This window comes from Podarcis raffonei, chromosome 9, assembly GCF_027172205.1.
Source record: "Podarcis raffonei isolate rPodRaf1 chromosome 9, rPodRaf1.pri, whole genome shotgun sequence".
NCBI classification, from domain to species: Eukaryota; Metazoa; Chordata; class Lepidosauria; order Squamata; family Lacertidae; genus Podarcis; species Podarcis raffonei.
The window spans coordinates 57,035,303-57,052,258 of record NC_070610.1 but is presented as its reverse complement, the minus strand read 5'-3'; the positions used below and the strand labels follow the sequence as shown (position 1 = coordinate 57,052,258).

General features: G+C 43.7%; 1 protein-coding gene across 7 annotated transcripts in view; it reads right to left on the bottom strand.

Annotated features, from left to right (window-relative positions):
- Positions 1-16,555, bottom strand: part of LEF1 (lymphoid enhancer binding factor 1) — a 98,770-nt gene extending 82,215 nt beyond the window's left edge. The window contains exons 1-4 of one of the 7 annotated variants that reach the window (XM_053403842.1): positions 15,894-16,555; positions 14,918-15,152; positions 11,523-11,586; positions 9,635-9,768 (exon numbers count right to left, since the gene is read on the bottom strand). In XM_053403842.1, coding sequence (XP_053259817.1) covers positions 9,635-9,768; positions 11,523-11,586; positions 14,918-15,133 — 414 coding nt within the window. In that variant the 5' untranslated portion in view covers positions 15,134-15,152; positions 15,894-16,555. The other 6 variants (XM_053403843.1, XM_053403847.1, XM_053403848.1 and 3 more) reach the window with 6 other exon arrangements.
- Between the last annotated feature and the right edge of the window lie 401 nt (positions 16,556-16,956).

The window sequence follows — 16,956 nt, the reverse complement described above, 5'->3', positions numbered from 1 at the left end:
GTTCTAGACCTGCGGTTGTGATGGAAATGCAGAATCGGGGCCCTACTGGGCAGACGTTGAAAAAGAACAGCAGGTTCTCTTCCAGCCCCCTCCTCCCATCCACTGCTTCTCTACTGGGAATCATGCTTTCCATGCCAGGTTACAAAAGCAACACCAGAGCTTTGATTTCACACAGTGGAGGTAGACATGGGGTTCCACTCCTAAGCCTATGAAAGCTAACAAAGTGCAATTATTTTAAAATACCACGTGACCTTTCATCGTTTGTGGCATTTAACTACAGAGGAGTGCACATCTGTGGTACCAGTAAGATTCTTCCTTTAGCCGTTGTGGGGGTGGAGGGTACACACAGACACAAACACAGAATAAAATGTGAGAAACTCAACAAGTGTGGAAAAGAAAAGCTCTTCATCAACTCAATAGCAAGTGCTGAAAAGGGGTGTTGTGTGCAGTGGATTCATCAACAACTAGACAGTGTTTTGTATGTTCATTTTGTCCCTCCCCCAAAATGCTATGTATTCCTTAACAAATCAATACCCCACAAACGAGTTCTTTTTTTACCACAGCAATCAGAGAAGTTCTGCTTCTTGCACCATTTCAACTGCATAGCTAATTTTAAATAAATATATAGGATATATAATACATCACCCTCCCTCTCTCTCTCTCTGAGTTTGTGCATTGTATCGTCACGTTTAAAAAATATCATGATTTGGATATCCTTGAATGACACCCCCCCAAAAGGATGACTAAATAAATATTGAAAATTCTTCTACCTACAGGAGGTTTTGCATTTTACTTTGATGGTGCTGAAGATGCGTCTTTTATTCAGCACATCAACAATTACTATTTCACTATAATTATTTTTAAAACAATTATACCGATAAATTTCAGTACACTAGGCAATTTTTAAATGTCTGCTGAATAAAGAGTTCAGCAACTCACAATTCAACTTAGAATTGATATAGGGATAACACCCAACAAGGAAAGTATTGAATTTTGTACGAATGCCAGCCTCAATATTGATTCTGTTGTACAGGGTCCCCCCCCCCACTTTATAAAAGCTCTCCTGATACATCCACAGGTTTCCTATTATATGCAGAAATGCAAGCATGAGCTAGACAGATGTGTTCAACGTTATCTTAATGTATTCCTGCCACTTGCCTTTTTGTCTTCTTGTGAGGGGGAAGTGTTGCATTTTTAAAAGTAACCTCCTTCTGACTTACCTTTTCTCAGCCCAGCTAAGCAGCAGCATGCCAGTGAAATGTGCCTTACTTACTGCAACTTCTTTTTTGGGGGGTGGTGGTGGTGGAATTTAGATACAAAACATAGGACCTATTATTTCCACATAGTGTTCAAACTTTTGCATTTAGGCTAAAAACTAAAGAATATAAAGTAGAGGCAAGACACGCTTCAATGGGGAAGTCATTCACAAATGTGGAGCTACCACCATAAAATCTTTTCCATTACACACCTCATTTAACGCAGGGACCACTAGGAAGGCAGAGGGGGGACGGGCGATTGGTGGCAGTAGCCAGCAGGAGATTGGCAGTGGCGATTGGGCATGTGATTGGTTGCTGCGGCAAGGCCTGCTGATGATTGGCTGCAGCTGCGGCAACTGGACATTGATCTATGGAAGCGGCGAGGCATGTGTGCAATCTGTTGCTGTTGCATCAAGTGGGCAGGTGTGCTTTTGGCAGCGAGTGTGCAGACGATGTGCAGTGGTGGGCAGCCTGTAGAGCGATTAGCGGCGGTGCCCCCCCAAAGCTCAATAACTCTGGGCAACTCCCCCCACCAAAAAACTCAACAATTTTGGCCAATTCGCCCCCCCCCCCAATTTTTTGTTGCTGTCCCAAAAAATAGGGGTCGTCTTATACATGGGGGCATGTTATACATGGAAAAATACAGTAAGCACCTAGAATTGGACCTTGAACCAGTTCAGCTGTTTGAGAATAGAAGTCATATACAACTAGCCTGCTGCTGCTATCAACACTCTGCCTACTGTCAACTTTCAGATTTGAAAATAAGGGATCAGCAGCCTCACCTATCCCGGGGACAGTCTACGGGATATCTAACAATCCGGGATAGCAGTTTGAAGCAGCGGGAAATGGTGCTGGAATAAGGGAATTTCCCGCAAAAAAAGGGAAGGTTGACAGCTATGTGCATTATTCACAACTTGCAAATTCTGTATAAACCTTAAGGGTAGTCCTATGTAAAGTGCATGCATAGTCCATTCTAGATATTGCCAGAGAACGGATAACCATATCCAGACCAAAATGGCCAGAATTGAAGCACCAACTGAAGCCAGGTATATGCACTCTTAGCCATTGACATCACCAGGGCCTCAACTGTCTATTTCTATGAACATCAAATCTACAAACCTGTACAGTGGTACCTCAGGTTACATACGCTTCAGGTTACAGACTCCACTAACCCAGAAATAATGCTTCAGGTTAAGAACTTTGCTTCAGGATGAGAACAGAAATTGTGCTCCGGCGGCGCAGCAGCAGCAGGAGGCCCCATTGGTTAAAGTGGTGCTTCAGGTTAAGAACAGTTTCAGGTTAAGAACGGACCTCCGGAACGAATTAAGTACTTAACCCGAGGTGCCACTGTACCTTCCAAGAGAGTAATCCCACCCAGAACCACTGCCAAATTCCAGACTTGGGAACCACCCAACCACAAAACCTCCATCTCACCAGGATTCTTCTGCAGTTTATTGGTCCAGCCCCTTCCAACCTCCAGGCTCCAATTCAGGACCTTCACTACCTTTCCCAATGCAGACACAACAGACAAAACAAGCAGGGTACCATCAGCATACTGATGACACTTTACTCCAAATCTCCAGATGACTGCTCCCAGCAGTTTCTTATCGATATTAAAGATCATGGGCAACAAGACAGATTCCTAAGGAACCTCACAGGATCACTCATACAGGGCCAAGTGGAAGTCACCCAATGCTACTTTCTTAAACCCTGCTCAGAGAATGGAATGAAACCACCGCAAAACATTATTCCCAACTTCTAAATCCTGAAGGCAGTCCAGGAGGATACCATGGTATCAAATAAGCTTGCGAGTTCTGGAATAATATTTCTCCTGACAAAGTCCATTGACCAGGGTGAGCAAGGCAGTTTTAGTCCCCAAACCAGGCCTGAGGCCAGATTGAAATAGGTCTTGATAACTGGTTTTATTCAAGCATGCCTGAAGTTGTTCTGGTACCACCTTCTTCAGCACCTTGCCTAGGAAGGGGATATTAGACCCATAGTTGTCATGGAGGCAATGTGGAGTCAGGGGCGAAGGAAGGAGAACCAGCACCCAGTGTGGGGCGGGGGCGGGGGGCAAACCACTTGGTGGCGCATGCCTGTGAGCCGTATGTATGGTGCATGTGTGGCACCACTATGTAGGGCACATGCACGTGCTCTACGTACAACGCATGTGCGCGTGTCGTACGAAGGGCGCATATGCAGCACCGTATGTAGCGCCGTCACGCATGCGTCACCTGGCAGTTTGCCAATGGAGCTGCTCAAGCAGCGTACGGAGAGCAGTGGAGGGTGCAATGGCAGCCCAGGGACAGCGGGGTGAGCCCCCCATAGGTTGCTTTGTCATCCCCCTCATATATGGCACCCAGGGTGGACCACCGCCCCCCCTTCCTCTGCCACTGTGTGGAGTTGGCTTCAGCATGGATGTTGAAGTCCCAACTACCACCACTATGAAGAGATTATCTGAAGCCACTCGCACACCCATGGAGGCTGTTGGGCACTGGGGTGAGTGGTACACCAACAGCATCCCTATTCTGCCTATTCAGGCCCAACACAAATAACAGACCACTGAATTCAATGACAGGATGGATCGGCTTCCTGGTGAGCACAGTGGAAATCTAATGGATGAAAGTAACTTCCAATCTGTGCTGGCGCTGTACTGGGTACCATGGGAGGCAAGCTTGCCCACCAAGATCTTCTCCATGACACATACCAGGTCAGCCTTCATCTCATAATTGAATCACGGAGCACAGATGTTTTATTCAGGCCAACCTGGCATTCATCAACAGCACAACCAGACTAGGGAATGGACTGATGTGATCACCCGAATTCAGAGAGCTGGGAAGTGGCTGAAAAGGGCTTACAGTGGCTATCAGCCCTTTTACAAGATCTTGTCTACCACTCCTCCAGCACCATCTCTCCCCTTGCCAGTAATCACTCTGTGCTTCAGACCCCACCCCCTAAAAAGTATAAACATTTCCTGCCTCCAAAAGAGCAGAATAAAAATGCAGGGTGAATATGTCTACACTTCATTTGTCAAGTTCTGTGTACATGAAGAAGATATTCCAGTTACACCCATATTTCTAAGCATACAAGCTGACTGTGTTATCTCAAGCTTAGTAGTAATCAGTGAGGACTCTGGTGTAAAAAAGAGTCTCTGACTTCTATATTAGATCCATACCTTGGATACAGTAATAATGTGTATGTACCTTCAATGGAGGAATCGCATCATTTATAGTTTTGCTGCCTTCCCTGACTGCACATGTTTCATGAGCTACACATGAGAACTTCAAAATAAAATAAATGCATTATGATTTGAAGCTAATTTGGGTCTCTCTTGCCATATCATCGAGCATTAGTAGCAGCCTGGTTTTCAAACGTGGTCTCAGCTGACTGTGAGACTTCTTTCAACAGAACAGGGAGGGAAGCAATTTTCAGTGATTCTGCCTCCCCACTAAATCTGAGGGGTGGGTGGGTGAGGAGAGGAGAGAGAGATGGGAGCTTGCTGCAGGAATAAGGAGGTATCACTGAAAATTGTTTCCTTCCCCGTTCCACTGATGGAAGCCTTACCATCAGTTGAGTGACCCCCACTGTACACAACCCTCGGCATGTAATTCCTGCAATCTAAAACCATAAGCCACAATCTCTGGATATCACCAAGACTGAGGTCTGTGAAAACTACAAGATGAAGTCCAGCTTCAAATACTAACAATAGCATTGTGAGAGTTTAAGTTAAAATTGGCATTTAGTTCACTGCCTATACCAGAACATATGGGGGCTCTTTCATTGCTGCCAAGAGGCCTATTGTTCAGTCTAATTATTCCAGCTGGGAATGAAAACCAGGATGCTTAGATGCAAAGGGTGGCGGAGAGAGGGAGCCTTCTTTTTCTTGCCAAGAACACAGGCCACATAATATAGAATTACTTAAACTTGCCACCCTACATCTTACTCAAGCCTTAATCTAATTGCTTTGGAAAGAGATACATATAAATAGCCTAATAATGTGAGATAATTAGAGGAAGTCTCAAGAAATGCGGGATAGATCCCGCTCCAGGACAGATACCTAAAACCAATCTCACTTGAAGTGCCATAATATAGAGGGAACCAATCTTTATTCTCTCTCCCCCCCCCCTCTCTCTCTCACACACACACTTCACACTTATGCTAGGATGGAAGCCACCAAAAGGCACACAAGGCTATGTTCACAAGTATTGTAGTCTCCCTCTTGGCATATGTGCTGCATTAGCACTTGCTTTATGAAGAACAACATTGCTGCCATTTGCTGCTCCAGCTGTTCATACCATTTTCTTCTATGGTTATAGCAGTTTTTCTCCCAGTAAGTCGGAAGCTTGAAAGCCGAGATGTTCAGAATAAGAAACAAGCTAGGTAAAATTTAACAGAGCTGGTGACTTTTTGAACAACAGGTCTGGTGGCAAGATTTTCACAAAAAGTTGTATTACAATCCTTTTCTTTTTAGGCCAGTGCTTCAGGATGTGCTATTTGCAAGCATCTCATGAGTTGATCCCCAAAGCCTTGGGTCTTAGAATGCCTTATAGTGACCCATATTGTTTCATCTTTCCCAGTATTATCTGCTAAGTGAAGCTTTTCTTCATTTCTGCATGAACAGTCTTAAGAAAAGGGTTCCACACATGAGATGGCAAGAGAGCCACACTGCCACAAGAAAATGATACATTTCAAAGCCTAATATTATGAGTTAAATTCACTGAAATCCAAGACACAGAAATATGTCCAAACTGATACCCAAACCGGATTTGCTCATATGTTCAGAAGGCTGCCACCTCCGTGAATCTTCCTGAGAGATAACTGAACATATCATATACATAGATGTGCAACTCAAAAGCCATTTACATAAAACCATAGGGGAAACAGTTTTTACAAACTGGCTGGCTCTCGTTATTTCTGCAGTATACTTTCCTTCACACATTGAAAACCATGCAAATACTGTTATTCAACCCATGCAAACACTGTTATTCAACGAAAAATTGGTAAAAACTCGCATAGTATACAAGTCGATATTGTAGCCTTATATAAGCTTAATATAAAGATGTTAGAATTTCTGTGAAACATTACATGCATATTTCTGTCTGTGGAATTCCCCATCACCACCAGCAGTAGTCAGAGGTGCAAAATTAGGTCATCATCTTAAGGAGAAATAATCACTATGAATTTTAGCATCTGATAAAAAAAATCTTATTTACATACTGCAAAAAACTTTTGCAGCAGAATATTCATCATCAGTAGGCCGTTCGACTAATCATGATTCCCAAGCCACTCAATTTAAATAAGCAGTGGTATTCATCAGTTTCCCTGCACATTAAGATTTTCAGGCTGTCCAGAATAGTGTGAAAAAATTCACTGCCCCCAAGGTGGTTCAAATCCTACCTAACACCTCTGGGGCAACAGATGTAGCTGGCAGATGCTTTGTTATGCTAATGAAAAATTCCACAGGAATCAAATCCACAAACAAATGGTCAGTCCAACACAACTTTTTTTAAAAAGAAAAGTCTATCTTTTAAATCTATCTGAACCATCTTCACCTTGGAGAGAAAGAGTTCAACTAAGTTTGATTCAGAGTATGCCTATTGAAATTAATGGACTTTACTTTGTCATGTTAATTTATTTTAGTGGGTCCACCCTAAATAAAACTTGGTTGAATAATAGACAAGGAAACCAGAGGGTGAATTCATGATAAAATGTAGGATAGCTAATGGCAAAACTGCATTACCCTGGAAAACATGTTTGACAAGGTTCATCAACATGAAGGTGAAGGGGGGATTTCTAGCGGAAAAATAGCAAGTAAGAAGAGGAATGTCAAATTTCTCCCATGGTCATCAGTTTTCCCTCCAAATATTCCTCTAGGCAATTTTTCCTCTGTCGAGCTTAGTCCCAATCAGATGGGGATTTTCCTCAAGGGAACTCTAGTTGCATCAGATCAGACAAGTTTTGGAAGTTGTGCAAGAATATTCTGTTTTAAAATGTCATGATTTCTATCACCGAATACCATTATAACCATACACACAAAGGCACAGACCTTTATATAACTTAAAGCACAATGTGGCAAGACAAAACCAACCTGATGTCAACAGGGCAGAAAATGCGCTAAAATGCAAGAACAGTCCCTAGTTTTCACTTCTGATAAGTTCTCCTCTCACTTCTTATGCACAATACACTTCAAAAAAAATTAATGCCCAAACACACAATTTTGTCAATCACCTGCCTTTTTATTCAAGACACGGTAATGATGAAGCAGAATGCACAGCAGTTTCAAGTAACTGTTTAGCTCTGTAGCAAGATTTTGTTTCAGAAAGCCAAAAATATATTCCCATCATAGTACCTCTATTTTGACAATAGTGCTTTATGTAAGCTCCTAGAGTTTGCTATTAAAACTATCTCTGTGTTTATAAACACATTGTTATTTTGCATGTTGTTAACACACACTCTCTCTTCCCTTTTCTAGTATTAAACACAGCTCTATGTGCTTAGAACATCCAGGAAGCATTGGTTCCTCCAACAGGATTCTGCCAGTGTTTGATGATTTATATACATCTAGTGTTAGATTATTTGTATACATTATCTCCTTCCATAACCATCTTGGAAGTTTACGAGGCAATAAACACAAATGCAATGACAACTTACTAGTACACTATTTGTATTCTCAGGTGCATGTGCCAAATACAGATAGCCAAAGCAATTATTAACCTCTAGAGTACGCCAGTCACAAACATGAACTAGATGCACTCAACCAGGAAATAACTTTAATAAAATTTTGGATCTCAGCTGTTTCACATACTGAATCTTTAACTATTTGGCTTGTTTCCAGAACTTGCAAAGATTAACATACTTCCTTCATGTTCAGAAGCATAAGTAATGCATACTTATAAAAAGAAGAAGCAAAAGCAGTATATATAACCAGTTTTATCTGTCCATTTCACTCAAGGTCAGTGGCACAGAATATATGTCCCTATAGATCCTAAACCCTATAGTCATCATCATCCTTTCAATTAACAAGAGAGGGATATTTACATCAAGAGTCCTCAGACAGACAGTGCAATCATTACGCTTGCTCTGAAGCTCCACTTACTTCAGTGGGACCATCTCTAAAATAAGTAAGCACAGAATTGGAACTTTAGGGTCACTTCAATAATCACAAAGTGATAAATCATGTTCACTACCAAACATATATTTGTCACAGAGATGCAGCCAATCCCAGTGTTCTGTCTGTGTAAATACATGCACTGAAAACACTCATCACATGCCAAAGTTAACAGTTTCATGTTTATATGAAAAATGTACTGAATTTCAGCACCAGAGGTAAAAAGGAATGCAAATTGTGGTCTCTTCCAGTGCACCAAGAACTCGGAGGTAGCTGGTTCACTTAACCCACTCACAACTTACAATAAGAAATACAGTCTAATGCAACAGCCCTTAAAATCAGATTGCTTATTTGTTCTTACACAATTATTGTTAATATATAATAATAATTAAGTAAACCCAAACTAGCATGTTCAGGTATACTAGAAAATGTCCAACAAAGAGGGAAAAAAGATAGAATTTAGGACTTTTGAGAAGTTAGCATATTTTAAATAACTTTCAATGAAAAAGAAAAACCTAACTTACTTTAGAAAACTATAGCTATCATTGATAGGTTGCTGAGACCATCAAGGAGGTATAACATCCCTTATACAGATGATGATATTATTATTATTATTATTATTATTATTATTATTATTATTAATTATTTATTATTATTATTATTATTATTATTATTATTATTATTATTAAAGTTAGAAGGAGGCATTAGGAGGGCTACAAGGGCACTGAGAATGCATTATCTCAGAAAAAGGGTGTTAAAGCAGGAAAAAGTTTGCAAGACCCTGTATATTTTATTAGATTGATCGCCAATTCTGATACAAAAGGATTACTGCCATATTGCATGGTTCAACATAGGCTGGCTTGAGATTGTAACTCAGCCTCTTCAGCCCAACCAAGACAAACACTAAGAGGAGTCTCCACCTCCTCTAGCAACCACCTGCAACTTCCTAGGGAAGCCAAGTTCACAATGGGTACCACAAACATACACCACTTGCCAATGGGTTCACACCACTATGTCATTCTGTATGATTCACCTCTTATGCTCCACCGTAAACTGTTCAAGATTCCTAGAAAGCATATACAGAGCTAGAAATGAGCCTAAGGATCAGGTATGCACTGTCAGCACCTTAATTAGCAGTAAGATGCATTCCTCTCAAATGCTGCCAAAACCGAGGCTTGCTAATCAGTAAACAAAGCTTGTACTTCCAAAGAATGATTTGTGAGTGTACATATGCATGCATACATATATTTTTTAAAAAAAGTAAACTTACCGTTCTGGGGATTGGTGGAGAAAGAGATCCATTAGACATATATGGATCATTATTCATATTTGGCATCATGATATACCCAGAATAACCAGAGTAAGAAGGTCCTTTACTATATAAGCCACCATCATTGTGTTTCCCTGTAAAAAGCAAGAGTTATTGATTTAGCCCCGCCACTTAATTTTCCAATGTGTCTCTATATAAGATGACACTCATTCTTCCAGCAGTCCTACATTTTTTTGGGAAGGTGGGCGGGGTTGCATTCTGCTCAAGGTTTGCATCTTTAAGTTCCTAGACCTGGTAAAAGGACTGCACTAAAGTATACCTTAGACCACCACATTTTAATGGGTTCTGTTATATCTGAAGATATGAAACTTCCAGGCAGGAGGAAGCTCAGCCCACTAAGCATCACAGATATTAAAACTTTGAATACGTCCATTTACAACCACATCTTAGAACAGGTTAATCTTTAGAGGAAAGTGTCCTGCGTGTTCTGTTCTCCAGTTAAGAACTAGGACATTATAACTAGTTTTTTGGTGGGTTTTTTTTCTTTTTTCTTTTTAAGGCTTCCTTCTGGTAGTCTATACCAGCAGCCGGAAAAAGTTTGTTCTGACCGTGCCAATTAGAAGCAATTAATAAGGGAGAGAGTTCGGCCTTCTGTACAACAACACCTGCCGCTAATGGTGAGCCTATTCAACACAGGGGGTTCCATTTCTAATCTGCTTAATACGTAATTTAAATAATAATGGCTATTTTGCTATCAAATGAAATGCTGAATTTTACAGACTCCATGTTACAAGTCCTACTGACAGAGTTGCCCCCAACCCTTCACTACCATTCCCTGGTGACAAAACAAACAAACAAACAAAACACATTTCTATATTGAGAATTTAACTGAAACTGATACGTATTTGCAGTAAGAATCATGCTGATCTAATCAGCTTCACTGGAAAAAAACAAAACCCTCATCTAACCTAGTGGCTTGGGGGGCATCCAAAATATTTGGTTAATTAGCAGATAACCACTGTGCTACTTGAATTATGCTTCCTACATCGTGTTACAGAACAAGTAAGTACTTGCCAAAATAACTCCTTCTAAACTTTTTTTAAAAGCCTGAAAGAAGCCAGCAAATACAATTACCTATAGTTGCCAGTGGGAGAGAAGCACATACCATAGGAATTGATCAAAATGTTTTGTACACAGGACTGATTTGTGGAAAATGGCACAACACAAAAAGTGGCTCACATGGAAAAACCATAAGATTAACATTAGTTGGGGCCAGGCTTTATGTGACTTTACTTAGTCGCTTGCCTTTGAGTGTAGGTTTTTTTAAAATTTATATTTGAATGCCAATGTGGGTGTTTCCAGTTGAGACCCCCACAGTTGGGTTGGGGGCATGCAGCCCACTATGATCCAGGTCAGGCTGCCTGCAATTGCAACTTGCATCTAAAAAATCTGCTACTGAAGCCAAGGGTGCTTCCAGCCCCTATGCAAATTGCAGGCACCAGGAACCCAAACTCATAGTGGGTGGCAAAAAGTTAAGCCCGCTACCCCCAAACACACACACACATGTCCCAGACTCACAGACCAGACTCACTCACACACATGCAGGCAATTTTTGAAACAGAATGCTTGCATGCAGCTTGGCCTCAATAACCAACATCCAGATCTACTGTTACTTGATGTGAGGGTGCAAAGCATTTATTTAAGGACTGCGGAGAAGGATTGCACTTTTTGCAATGGCAGCAATTACAGGAAGGAGTCGTGAAGTTGTGGGTGGGGCTAAAAGTACAACCCACAGACAATACAAAAATGCCCTGCATGCAAGCAAAGCATGAATAGGGGCAAAATAGCAGCAACATCTATAACTTGTGTAAAGAAAGATCTGTCTTACCTTCTTCAGGGTGTTCTCTGCCTTTCTCGTGGTAAGACTCCTGAGACTGGCCTTGCCTGGACACCTGGACAAAAAACATATATCACATGCCATTATTACATTTCCATCCATTTTTACCTTATTTTGTTCCTTATAGCTTCTCTTAATAAAAATGTATGATAATGTCCAAATCCCACATAAACACTTCTATGTCTCCCCCTCTCTCTATCCACAGGATAGTGTGCTTTAAAACAAAATGTTTTATGTTTTTGTTTAATTTGCACCACTTTGCTAGTATTTAGTTTTATAGTGATGCAATAATAGCTTCCACTATCCTTAATTTGCACAAACCTTATTTTAGTGAAAAATATATTGTGGGCGTCTCTGAACTATCCTTGGTTTTTTTATATATATAAAAAAGAATAAATCCCTATTTTGTTTCAGTGTTGGTAAGTTGCCCAACAGTTTATGCAAATCCTTTAAAGAGTTTATGACTAATGCTCTGACCTTGCTGATTTTAACCCGAGAAATTTCATGGCTACTCTTAAGGCCTAATGCTATTATATGATCCTGTGATTCATACAAACCTGCCTTTTCCTGTGCCATGAAAACTGATTTAAGGGAAGAAAGCACTCACACTGCATTCCATACTCATAGAAAATAATGAATTACATTTTTTTTGGGGGGGGGTATATGGACTCACAATCATTATCATTAAATTCATCACCTACCCTTCACCAGCAGGTTCCAAGGCAGGTTACAACAATTTCAAATCCAGCATTAAAAGCAGTTTAAATTAGAGTCATAGGAACAGAGTGGGTCCTGAAAACACATGTCTCAGGTGCCGAGGCCAGGGCAGAGGTGCATTCACTGAAAGCGAAGGTGCCAGACACACCTCTGTGCTGAGCGAACTCCAGAACTTAGGGGGTGCCACAGATAATGCCCTCTTTTAGACCACCACATCCCTGAACTTTATAGGGCAGCAGAACTACCAGAAGGAGCCCCCCATATATTACCAACCAAGAGCATCTTAAGTTGAACCTGAAAGCAAATGGGTAAACTAATGCAGCTGTTTTAGAACAGAGGTTATGGGAGTTCTAGCAGCAACCCAGCATTTTGAACCAGTTGGAAGTTTTTGATAAGTCTTCCAGAGCAGCCCTACATAGAGCACATTGCAACAGCTCAATGTGGAAAGTTAATGTGGGAATACCATGGCCAAGTCACCTCTGCCCAATAAGGAATATATAGTTAATGACTGCAAATAACACACACCAGTACGCATTAAGTAAGTAAATACATTTCAAAGACCTCAACTCCATTTGAAACAATGCCAGCTCCTACAAATTTAAAAGGCAATCCAGAAACATTGAAATTCAAACTAAACCTTTAATGCACAACCCAACATTGAAGGTTTGCAAGTCATTTCTCAGTGTGCTGGAAGAAAGTTGTTCCTTGGAAACAAGTTCTGTTGACTTCCATGCACCTTACTCTGAAGGATTCAGAAAACAAAACCCTTCACTGTAAGTGGTATTGATCATTAGTGAAATTTAGTTGACTTAAGTGTACTTGGGACCATTTCCCCAACTGTTAGTAGTAGAGTGCAGCACCTTGGCTAGGTTCCTAAGGTACCACTATAGCAAAATAACACCAAAAGTAATGATGGAAAGGAGCTCTTTCAATTTGTAAGCCACAGATGCTACAAAACGAAAGTTTCTTTTAAAAAATGATGGACCAGCCATTAACCATGTCATCTGGGCAGATCACAAAAACAATAACCAAAAAACAAACAAACAAAAAACCATCAGATAAAATACTAAGAGCAATAAAAATTTCCACAAGCATTCTATCATCATTCTTAAACAGAAGACCCAGTAAGAAATAATTTAAAATTGCTGGGGAGAAGGAAAAATAGTATTTGCCTGGTGCTGAAAATACTTTAATGCAGGCACCAGGAAAGCCTGAGAAGACATTCCATAGCTAGGGTACCAGCACAGAAAAGGCCCTCTCCTTCCTCTGATGAATAACTTAAAAGTATATGCAGGTATGAAAGGGTGGAGTCAATCTTTTAGGTAACCTGCCCCCCCCAAACCATTTACTTAAATTGCTCAAAATCTCTGATTCTTCTGTCTTTTCACAGCAAGCAAACTTCTGATCTAGGCATGAGTCAGTTCAGCCTGCAGATATTTCTTTTGGCAACAAATATACATAGGTCTGTCTACTTAAGGCTCCTCGCTGGTTTTCTGCAGCACAGCCCTAAAACCTGTGGTTTGCCTTTAGAAAAAAGTCTGAACTTTGTTGTGACGTACTGTTCCCAAAAATCTCTCACTGAAAGATGTACAGGAAGTTAACTTTCTAGTGTTTTTCTTGCTCTGCCTATACCAAATTAATTTATCTCTGCAGAGTTAGGGAGCTGCCACCTAACCACCCACGTGTCTCTATGTACTCTTATTTGCTACTGTAGTGCACCACAGCAAGGCAGGGCACCAAGAGTAACCATGGTAATGTAAGGAATACGGCACCGACTCAAGTTTTAATCTCAGACCAGGTTTACGTTTGAGCCACGATAGCCATCCGCAAACGCACAAGGAACAAAACCAAAGGAGGCCAGTTTAGCCATACTTGCACCCCAATACATGCCTCCCCACCACTCAAAAAAATGGGTTTAAACTAGGGGAAAAGTAACAGGAAAATTAAAGAGTAGCTTCACAGCAATACAACAGCTCCTCTTCAACTGCTCTGCCTGCCCCCACCCCCAATTCCAAGGCGGGGGGAACTGCAGCAAGCGGAGCTTTCAACTCCACTCCCTCCTCCGCCGCGCCAAGCGCTACTCATTCATGGGGAACTGTGGAGTATCGGTTTTCAAAGCGCCGTGGTCAAAACAGTATCCCACTTGGCGGCTTACAGTTTCCCGTTTTCCACGCTGCGCGCACACACGCCCTTTCCTTAACTAGCCTGAAAGAAAGAAAGAAAAACCCTTCTACACTTGGAAAAAACAACAGCCCCCAAAATCTCTGAAAAGGAGCGGTAGTCTTGAGTTTGCCAGAAACCTACTCTTCCACCCCCCAACCCAACCCCCCCATCCTTTCCTCTAGCCCCAGAATAGCAAAGCCACCCACTCAAACGCATTCCAGCGACTTTATCAAGCTCAGGCTGATTTACTGCTTGATTTACTGCTTGAGATAAGAGTGCAAAAGGATCAAGACGAAGCCTCCCCCCACAACCCACCCCGAAGCCCACCCAAAGAGTGAAACCGGATTGTTCCCTGTGCACAACTTTTATTATGCTGCTGCTACTTGACCGTCGCCCTTCCCGGAAAGTTTGCTCTATTCCGCCAGCTGTTGTGCGCGTCCCCCTTGCCCTTCGCACAGACCCCCAACCGTTTGTGCCCATCTCTCCCTCTCTCTCTCCGTACCCACCTCATGCCCATTGCTGTTTGGGATCGTCTCCGACTCGTTCACCAGCGACGACTTGATGTCGGCCAAGTCGCCCTCTTCCTCCGGGTGGCTGATTTCGGCGAAGATCTTCTCCTTCTGGGGGTCGCCTTCGTCTTTGAACGGGATCATCTCGTCGGTAGCACAAAGCTCCGGGTCCCCCCCGCCGCCGCCTCCGCCGGCTCCCGAGAGCTGAGGCATAGTGGCTGCTCCGGAGAGGCTGCTCCACCCCGGGAATCAAGGGAGAGGAAGGAAAGGGAAGAAGGGAGGGCAGGGAGAGAGGGAAAGGAGGAGGAGGAGAACAGAAGGAACGAGGGAAGTTAAAAGTCTTCGGCGATCACTTTCTCACGGCTCTCGAGCCGCGCAGCCCACGCGCCTCGCCGCCTAAGCCCAGCTCCCTCCTCCTCCTCGCCCGCCCCCCTCCATGCCATCCAGACCCAAACACCTGGGGGAGGGGAGAAGAGGAAAGGGATCGAGCGCGGCCGGGCCCGGCTGCCTTTAGAAGAGGCGTCACCCCTCCGCTCCCGGTTTCTGTTGTGTCTGCAGCCAAGAGGGACAGGAAAGTCTGGGCAAGACCGCGTCCCTTCCCGCAGAGGCGTTTATCTCCTCTGGCCTCCCCCTCCCCTCCCCTCTTTTGATAAACAAGAGGAGAGAAGACCTCGGTGGGCTTCTCGTTGACCCTGGTGTTATTCCTGCGCCACGTTCTTGGATCTAAATCAATACAACTGTCCGGGTTTTCCCTTCTCCAAAAAGTAACAGCACTAGTTGGATGTTTGGAAGCTGAGAGAGAGAGGTGGGTGGGGGGGCTTGGCTGGCTTAAAAGAGGCTCCCCCACCCCCACCCCCCTTTTCTGTGGTAACTTGGAGATGGGGAAGAAAATGCCAGAGAGACACCTCCGCTTGGGGTGGGAGAGGTGGAAGGAGGGAAAGGCGCGCGCGCGCGCACACACACAAACACACACCAGGACGACTCTGCCTTTGTCCCTTGGCTACGGAAGAGGGTTCCCCCCCACCTTCGCGCCCCTCTTTCTCCTTTTTGCTGCTCGCTGTCCTCGCCTCTCTCTCTCTCTCGAAGAAGTGGTGCCGGAAAAATCCCTCGAGTGAAGAAGTTCTTGCGTGACAGGAAAGGGGTGGGAGTGTCTCCTCGAATGAAACTTTTAAAGTCAGCTCCCTCAGGAAGATGGAAACGCCGAGAGCTCCTCCAGGGCCCCCCGCTTCTCAAACGGAGTGTGCGGGGTCGGGCTGCCGAGGTCTGAGGGGGAGAAGGGCGATTCCTCTCCGTCGACTTCTCCGTCCAGGTGTCGCAGCTTCCCCGCCGCGGCCCAATTAGCGCCGCAAAGAAATCCAGCCAGGTGCGCGCGCGCGCACGCAAACGCGCTCTCTCTCCCTCTCCTGCGCGGGAGAGGTGAGCGGGTTCTCTCTCGCCTGAGGCGCTTGCTGGGCTCCTCTGGCGTCTCGGACACGTGTTCCCGCGGTCGTGCGAGCGCGCGCGGCCAGCTCTGGAGCCTCTCAGCTAGGATGAGCTGGCTGACGCGGGGCCGTGTGAAGTGGGAAGCCAGTTGTGTCTCTCCCTCTCTCTCTCTGGCTCCCTCTGTAATGTAACTTTAACATCCCCTCCACCCACTTCTTCTCCACCTCCTCTCTCTGTCTCTCCCCCGCTCGCCCGCCCTGTTGAAAGGGTGGGGGCGGGAGGAAAGAAGATGAAAGAGAAGCCGCCGCTTTGATTGACAGCGCATTGATAGACGCTCTTGAGAGAGGGAGAGGAAAAAGGAAATGTATCCATACAGAGAAGGAGGGGAGGAAAAACAACCTAAACCCAGCTTAGAAAGCACGGGAGTGGGATGGGAGCTCTCTCCTTATTAGATGCACCCGAAGCCATCCCAGCAATCCAAGTTTAAAACAATTTCAGCCATCCAGTTCCACGCAAGGGAAAGGTGCCTGCGTGAGAATAAAGCCAAGGTGTAGCTGAAAAAGGAAGGGAAGAGGTAGCAATGCGCGCATGTGGCTCCCCCTCCCCTCGACCAA